This window comes from Spodoptera frugiperda, chromosome 8 (assembly GCF_023101765.2).
Source record: "Spodoptera frugiperda isolate SF20-4 chromosome 8, AGI-APGP_CSIRO_Sfru_2.0, whole genome shotgun sequence".
Lineage (NCBI taxonomy): Eukaryota > Metazoa > Arthropoda > Insecta > Lepidoptera > Noctuidae > Spodoptera > Spodoptera frugiperda.
In genome coordinates this window covers 953,556-962,736 of record NC_064219.1, presented here as the reverse complement: position 1 = coordinate 962,736, position 9,181 = coordinate 953,556, and the positions used below count along the sequence as shown (strand labels likewise).

Below are 9,181 nucleotides of genomic sequence, written 5' to 3'. Positions count from 1 at the left end.
TATTAGTAGTACTTTATCTTAGTGTTATAACTTTGGAAGTAAAGTCTAAAACAGGTAAACTAGAGCTATGCTTATCCATCTATTTTGTTGGGGAAACTTTGGGGATCGCTGTTGTAAGTTCGCCCTTCGTATTTTAAGATTGGGGAGTTTGTAGACGAGAATTATATGATGGTAAGTTTAGGAAGAATGTTACTAAGGAGTTTAATTTATTCTATTTATTTCGTTCAACACCAATTTTTGATTAATAACACATCATCAGCCTATAAGTAGCCACTGCTGGACAAAGGCCTCTTCTCACACAGAACCATTTACTCAACGTGGGTTGGTGATTGCAAAATTATAATTAGAAATTATAAGCCCAGGTTTCCGCACGATGCTTTTCCTTCACTGTTTCTGAAGTGGTGTTATCGATGTCTAAATAATTTCAGAAAGTACATGTAACTCTGAAAATGTTACAATGGAACTTGCCGTTGCTTGGTAGATTTTAAACCAAGCCCTCATGCATGAGAAGCGGGCTTATTAAACCTCCGGGCCACCACGGCATTAATACCAAACTGTTTAAGGTGCCACTGCCACTTTTGAGATGATGCTTTATATTATTTCGAAATTCTCAGTATCATTGGTTTGTATCCGCAATTTGGTCCCAAAAGACAGGATTAATGTTCTGCAATAAAATTCGCAATTTTATGCAGCTAATAAAATTGCACGCCATTATTTTATAGTCGGTATGGAGATCATAAACCGAAAAAGATATCCAGTAATAAGAAATTATTTAAAGTAGTTATATTTCTATATAAAACCAAAAAAAACATTCTCAAAATCCATTAAAGCTTAACAATATACGTAAATATAAATTTTGCATCTAAATATTATTTCAAGATGCATATAGCTGATTAATAATAAATCCTATAATTGATACTGTAATTAATAAAGTGTATTTTATATACAATTCACTTTAATCAAGTAAATAACTACATTTGAAAATTAAATTGACTTCACAGACATTTAATTAATCCAGTCTAATCAGGCACAGTAAACAACTAAATTACCTAAAACAATTATTTTTGGAGCTGAACCCTTAATAAACAATATTTTGAAGGTTACATTAAATTCTAAATTAAATGTTACCTTGCAATAAAACTAAATAATTATTTGCTTATTGTTATTTATTTTTTAGAAATGTTATCATTAATTTGCAAGGGATTAATAACGATTCATCGAATTAAATTAACAGTATGATTTGTTTAGTAAAAAAAATCGCTTAAAATGCCATTCAGCCAAATTTGGTTAACATTAGTAGCCAGCCCAACTCTATTTATACTTTTCACGAAAAATAAATGCAAATGGCACCCTGTTTCAACAAGAATGTAAATCACTACATTATCAGTTAAATAAGTGACTAGTAAAAAACTTGACAATATTCAAGTTCAATTAGTAAATGTTTCTAAATCAAACAACGACAACATAGACTTATATTCACTGGCGGAACACAATGGCGTATCAATCCTCTCAGTTTCACACAATTTGGAAAAGTCCACATCGTACATATTGGACTTTGTATCAGGTTTAACCATCTGTATGAAACGATGACCCCATAAAATATCGCACTCTGTATAACTCGTCCTTGCTTGTACTTGTTGCCCTGTAGATTCTATTACTCCTTCAAAAACTGCTAAAATCTCGAACTTCCCAACTAACAAATCAGCCGCAGAGATGCTGTATAAAGGGCTCTTTTCATCTATCACATGTATAACTGACACTGGCCATAGGAAAAATGTTGATTCACATCCATCCATTTCTACTTGCATTTCTGTTTGTTCATAATTCTCATCGTAGTCATCTCCTAGTTTCAAGACGAACACTGACGCTTTGATATTGAGTATCCTTGACTTCCTCATGTCTCCTACTCTGAATATCATGCAGAGCTTCCCATCTCTCAAAGTCACAACTGCTTGTCTGCTAAAGAGAATCGTCTGTGTTCTACCTTTTGGCCTCGTCAGCTTTGCAAAAAGAATCCCAACCATAAATGCTTGGAAAATTGAGCAGACCATACATTGGAAGCACATGGCAGTGATCGTTTGAGGACATTCTAAAGTTATGGCTCTTTTCCCATAAGCCACGGTCGTGTGGACTTCGACACTGAAGAGGAAGGATGAAGTAAACCCATAAATGTTTTCAACACAAGGTGTCCAGTTCGATTCGTTCTGGTTTGGAGGTAAGTGATCCTCAGTCAGGTCTCCATGTGCCAACGCGATGATCCAGTAAATGAAGCCGAAGAACAGCCAGTCGCCAGTAAAGGCTAAGAAGAAATGGACGAGGGTCCACCTCCAGCGCGCTTCTACCATGGTGACGAACCATCTTGAGAAGAACCCTTGGTGGTTGGTGTTGCCTTTGTCGATATTGAAGTCACCGTTTTTGAAGACGAATCTCTTTGTTTGTTTGGTTGGTCTGGTCCGCGATTTTTGACTGTGAAGAGGCCCTGGAAATATTTTAAAGAATAACTTATCAACGAGAACCAGACATATTCGTAGCTGTATCAGTAATAATTTTAGTTGAACAAACAACAAAACGTTTGTCATTTCATTTGGAGGTGAATTTGCTTTGAGTCTGTCCTCTATTTGTATTTTAATTGTCATAATGTTTGTCTAAATCATTGAAATATCTTACGATGTTACATTGTAATAAGTGTTACTTACTGTTTTTGGGATAGTAAACTCCAGGTTCTAAAAATATTGCTTCGGTTACAGAATTTGTGTCGATATCGTCAAATTGTTCGTTTAGACTTATTAAATCTTGTTTTTCATTCATGACTGTTTTGAGCTGAAACAAAATTGTGAAAATATCATTAAAATCTTCGTTTCTTTCATTTGTTGACGAGTTTGTAAACGAGTTTGATCTATAAATTTTGATTTGACAAATTTTAATGAACGAATTTAGTAAACTTATAAGTTTAAACTGCTTCTTGTCAAGTATAGTGAATGAAAAGACTTGTGTCAAAAATAAAGCTAAAGGAGAGCCATACTCCAGCAGTAATGACGATGTTGATGTGGTTATTATGAATTAAGCAAAACAGAACTGTTACTTAGGTGCATTCATAACAAATGTAATAATGGCTTGAAGTACTAACAAAACATTAGAAACGAGAAGTGTTTAGTAGTCTTCCTTGGGAAAGGAGAGAGGGAGCGTCAGACTCTTACTGACTAAAAACCTCCCCGTTCTTGCTATAATTCGAAGCCCTGGTATACCCACTAGGTAGTCCGCAGCTGCGGAGTGAACTGAATGTTGTGTGAAATTTCTCAATAGCTCCTTTTCAATGCAAGTGGTGCCCGCGAGTATCAGTTTGTGTAGCAAAGTTCCACGATTTGTTGCAATGCGTTCAGTCTTTTAGTCAATAATGATGTTTCGAAAAGCAATGAAGATATATATTTTTAAGATATTGCTTATCATTCCCACGATCAATTAATAAAAACAGCATGTCGTATTTAGTACTTTTAGAAAAGGAGAAAGATGAAAGAATATGCTTACTTAGAAATATTGTGACAGTAAAATATGTTATTTATAATACAATTTTAGATTTACTGTAATTATATTACCTTAGCTTACCTACGACATAAAATTACTATCTTGGAAAGACTCTTAAAGTACTTACTTAGCCACGTGTAAAGTTTATTTTTAAAACCGTAACCCCTTTAATAAGTTTTTAATTTACTGATAAATATTATCAATACCATATGCTATAAAAATATATTTCAAAATCTTACCTCCTGTCAAGTAGTTTTGCAGTCAATAAGGTCGGTTGTCCAAAAACACATGTACACAATCTCTTCTTGCATGGAGCTCGCAATGTCTATCATTCTCGCAAAGCCACCGCCAACTGATATCGTTATCTCGAGATTTTCAACTGTAATTAATGTAATATATGCTAGGTGTGAGATAACTGGGGTTTGGTTCTACATTTGTTGGGTATTTATGGAGATATATCCAAAATTTATGAGAATTTGAAATGTTTTTGAAACCTTCCAGAACATAAAAGATTTCAAGTTTTATAGCTTTTATGTTTTTGGTACTATGTTTATCTATTTTATTTTCATCATGAAAAGATGGATGGCTGATGAATTAGTTTTAAGTAATTAAAATTATTGTACTTTTTTGTCAAATATATCACTTTAATGTATAATGAATTAATCTGTAAAATTTAGCATGTTTTTCTACTAAATAAATAAACAAATTTTGGTAAATATGTCGTTTAGTTGTAGCTTTTATAGTGTAGACATCACTAGTAACTATGTCAGTTACAAAAAGCAAGAACTAACTCTTTTATATAAAAAAAAAATATAATCGAGTATATTTTGCAACAATATAAGTATTTGTTACAAAACATTTCCTTCTAAAAACCAATTAACAAACAGACTAACATACAATTAAAACATCAACATAAACTTTTACGTATTATTAATAGAATAATTTATTTGAACTCGCTACTACACAAGGAGATAAGAATTCCATGACGTATTAATTAATATTTGTTTTGACTTACAACAAGATTTTAGAAGATAAAAGTATTTAGTCAAAATTGTGCAAATTATTCAAGTGGAGATTATATTATTTGTGCTGTGTACACTGAATACATACTCTGTGATATTTTCTTACCTGTGTTAAGCCAGTTATATGCGCATATTTGGAGGATTTTTTTTATTGACGCAGGATAATGACGTTGTACTTAATGAGGGGCTTCAATCTAGTTTTATTGTTCATAATAAATACTTAGGTATTTTATTTTGTAGGTAAGCCATTATAGTACTTTTGATAATCTTGAGGGTGCTGTTCTACCAGAGATGTGCTATACTACATTGCGTGGATTCGTTTGACTTCCACCAATTATATTCATTGGTACACATAGCTTAGAACTGGTGGAAACGGTGGATTCAGCTAAGCTATATTTTTTATATGGAAAGATGCGTTACGTTCGATTTGCGGCGGCACATCTTCCTAGCACATCATAATCGCACAGCTACATAGCTACGTATAAGTGGAAACGGTCACATAATTTCACAGCTTAGCTATTACATCTTAGCTATTATAGCTACATAGCACATCTCTGGTGGAATAACCCTTAAACTTACCAAGTGTGGAGTTCGTGGCAAACCCTTCAATGCAATACTGCTGTAAACTATCACGACCTGTTGATAATGATTCTATTGATAATAAAAGCCGTTATTAGCAAAACAATGACTGTAACATAACTCACTATAAGATAAACGTTACCTTTGGCTATCTCAGCTCCACAATAGCTTGAACATTTTCTTTTATTCAGTCGCTTGTTTCAATTAATTTCCTTCAGCCCCCACTATCAGCTTTCTCGACATAAATACCCGTGGAACTACAACCATTTATTAGATATAAACACTGCTAACATTATGAACTTATCGGCGAACGACGAAGGGGATAAAAGGCTTCCCGCGTGATCGACCTCCCCGCTTCCCCGCCTTATCGTATCGCGTAATTCATTACGACATTATCTAACTCAAGAAATTGTTTGGAAAACATCAACGCTGTGTTACTGGTGGTAAAGTGGTGTATGTGTTGATTGTCTCGGGTTCTGTGAAGGTCGTATTTTTGGCTGTGTCGGTAGATGTGGCGTTGTTGTATCGAATTTTGTTGTAGGTATTGTGATTTGAATATGTTTAGAGCTATATAAGTAGCGACAAGATGCTAAATTACTTTGTTAAATCCCTAAGATTATCTAGGATATTTTTACTACGATAGTCAAGATATGTATCCATATTTATCTATTCATTATCAATTAAAACAAAAATGAGTGTGATTACTTAGTAGTTTAATTATAATTTTCGTGAGACATACTAAATTATTTTATGTTACGTTACCCATGCTAAAGGCAACCTCGTTTGTCGCGGAATCATGCTACTCATGAATTTACGCCGTTGCCTTTAGCATGGCTTGAAATTAGTTGAGTTCCTCGTCACACAGTTACATAATGTGAGTGAGCCGGTAACATATATAAATTAATTATAAGTCTTTCAAAAACATTGTTTCAACACCCTTCCCTAAATATTTTCTTACACAACAATTGCTATCAACACCATCTAAAAACATATTTGTTGACAATTTACTCAGTAGATTATGAAAAATGCTCCAACGTGACTTATAACCGTTTATCACCGCACCACATCCGGGAAAATCCGGGTGAAAAGGGATTCTGACGGATGACGAGCAATCCCTCTACAGGGTGTTTGTCATTCTATTAGTAAGGAAAACATTTTATAGCTATCCGTCTAACGTTTTGGGAATGGCTCAATTAATTGGGAAATTGAATAGGTTATGGTATTGAAATTGGAGTAACTAAATAGATAGTGCATACATTTTAACTGGACGGTTGGTGCAGTGGCTGGGCAACCGGCTGCCGTACAATATGTGTCAGGTTCAATTCCTGTACGGAGCAATTCTTGTGTAATCACGGTTTGGGTGTCATGGATATTTTGGATATTTAAATGTGATGGCTTTTCGTGGAAATTGGTACAACGTACTAAGTGTGGGAGGGCCATGCTACTGCACGAATTGGCCGGCTCGAACGAAGTGATACCACGGCCTCACAGAAAACCGACGTGAATTGACGCTTGTGTTGTGTTTCGTTTTGTAAGCGAGGTTACCGGAGGCCCATTGTTCCCAATCTTCCCCATCCCCGATTCCCGAACAACAACCCTTAAATTCCTAACCCCCAAACCGGCAACGCACTTGTAACGCCTTTGGTGTTTCAAGTGTCCATGGGCGGCGGCGATTGCTTACCATCAGGTAATACGTCTGCTCGATTGCCGGCTTGTTCATAAAAAAAAAAAAAAAAAAACTATTTTATGCAGTTTTCTAATTAACTTACATTAATTAAATACTTTAGAGATTTTCATTTGTATATTGTCTGTACTACAAACTAAAATACTCCACATGCAAGAAACCGTAAAAATAAACAAATTACACGGCAGTTCAAAATAATTACAACTCAGACCCTCACGACATAAACACACTGGCCGAGCGACCGTCCGCTCGGACGATATTATGCCGACATCACTCAGATACATAAAAGGCCTGAAAACATCATAAAACTCGGAGACACTTAGCGTCGTATTTATTATCAAGAAAAAAAAAGCAACACAAAACATCCTTTACTTATAAACTCGAGCATAAAATGAAAAGGTTTTCCTAATATTAACATAAGAATTTCATCAACCGTATTCTCCGAGTTTGTCCGATGTAGTCCGAAGGCGGGCGATTCCGTAAGTGTCCGAGCATCGCTCAATGTCCAGTCGGATCTCATATCCGGACAACCCACCCGTTTTCAGTAACGACTAGCGTAAACTATTCAATGCTCTTGGCGAAATGGTCTCATGTTGCTACCTAGTGGTACTCGTGGCAGCATTTGATGGAAACTGTTCTAGCTTTTGTTATAGTTTCGGTATTGTTTTCTTGTTATCTAATTTCCTTACATAAACAAGTTTGTCAATACTCAAAATCTTTTAAAAAAGCCATGTTATGAATGTCCAATTAATTATATTATGTGCTGTACAATTCCTGGTTAAAAGTGTTTATTTAAAGTCTCAAAAAACCTAATTGCTGTGAATGTTGAATTAATATTTTTTTGAGTGGGAAAACTGGTTGAAAATCTTCAAAGTCAACCATTTCTTTTTGTAAATGTAGGCATAATTTTATGCTTAGTTTTATGTCTAATCTTTTATTCTTTATAGTTAGTATTTAATTTATTTATTAGGTATATTGTTCTAACTTAGAACTGGTTCAATGTTGATTAATTTTCCTCTCGATCCCGAACTAGTTTGGACAGCTAGAAGATTAAAGAGTTAGTCCTATTGTTAAGAACTTTACTGTTAACTTAGAAGGCCGTGTTTCAATAATTAACTTTATTCTATCCTTTTAAAGTTTAAATTTATTTTACTTTAGGTAATGATTTTTCTAGTGTAAGCTTATCTGATGTTGAGTTGTAGTTGTTCTATTCCAATTAAGCAAACATGTCGTGAATATTAGTTTTTTATTGGACTCGCTTGCGTCAAAGTTACCCTGTAGGGTCAAAGAAACCCGATGTTATACAAGTATCCATAATATTAAATAAAATGTCAATTTCTTAACAGTAATTCGCAGTGTTATAAAACAGTACAAAAAAAAACACAATCGCTCTTCCACTTTGAGCGTCGACTCTAGTGTAAAATTTAAATAAAACGCTTACAAAAAGTTAAAAGTAGTAAAACGAGGGAATTTCTCTAATAAGTTATTCAATGCAAGTCCGCCGTTGAACGCATTCATGGCTATTATCCAACCTTAAAATTTCATCTTTCCTCTAGTGAGTGAGTCTGTGATCCTGTGAGAGCGAAGCGATATATATACAGGGCGAGAAATTTATAATGATGAAACCAAGTGTGGAGAACCAATTCTGATCATTTTAAGATTTTATTGAACCTAGCCAAAACATTAAGCCAAACCTCATAAACGTCAATAAGTGACAAATGAAGGTCATGGGGCGGAGCTAAAGAGCGGATCTCATGAGCTGCAAGTAAACACTGACTTAATGGTGGTTAAGCGCATGTGACCACCATTGTACAATTATCTTTATGCCTTCTGGGATTCATCATCATCCCGGTTTTATCCACTGCTGGTCTCTACTCAGAGAGAGACAGCATCTCAGTCTTTTGACACATTATCGAACTCGATTTTCACCCTTCGCATCCTCTGCGTTGATTAAAACATTAAAAGGAAATAATTTTATATTTTTTTATTATAGCTAGTACTATATCTCCAGTTTTAAAAAAGGACAGTTTCGCACGTACCCGTTTTCCTACAACAGGCACTGTGTTCGGTCTGATCTTGTTAAAGCGCCGTGTTTTGTTCGCTGGCTGCGCGCTCTTGTTTTAAAATGCTTACACAAACAATTGTTATGCAGATCTATGGACGTTCCCATTTACTTTATTTTTTAAATAGTCTCTTTTTCTATTAATCTTGTTACTGTACGACGTTTTTAAAAATGATCAAGGTTTTTATACAAATGGTGTATAAAACGTGTACTTATTTATTTATACTACTAAGTCTTTGCTTTGAGTAATCAAAGTTAGGACAACGTCTCGCTAGCTATTTACACGTATCGTGTATCAGATTATTACAAACG

General features: G+C 34.6%; 1 protein-coding gene across 2 annotated transcripts; it reads right to left on the bottom strand.

The window, feature by feature from the left end:
- Positions 1-1,009: 1,009 nt before the first annotated feature.
- Positions 1,010-5,369, bottom strand: LOC118275890 (G protein-activated inward rectifier potassium channel 4-like). Of its 2 annotated transcripts, XM_035594013.2 has the most exons (4): positions 5,266-5,369; positions 3,762-3,901; positions 2,697-2,820; positions 1,010-2,479 (listed from the first exon to the last, which is right to left on the bottom strand). In XM_035594013.2, exons 3-4 carry the CDS (start codon positions 2,806-2,808, stop codon positions 1,428-1,430), a joined length of 1,164 nt encoding a protein of 387 aa, XP_035449906.1. In that variant the 5' UTR covers positions 2,809-2,820; positions 3,762-3,901; positions 5,266-5,369; the 3' UTR covers positions 1,010-1,427. The 2 variants fall into 2 exon arrangements, with proteins under 2 accessions (XP_035449906.1, XP_050551447.1); XM_050695490.1 differs by lacking the exon at positions 5,266-5,369 and having other exon boundaries at positions 3,762-3,919.
- Positions 5,370-9,181: the final 3,812 nt, after the last annotated feature.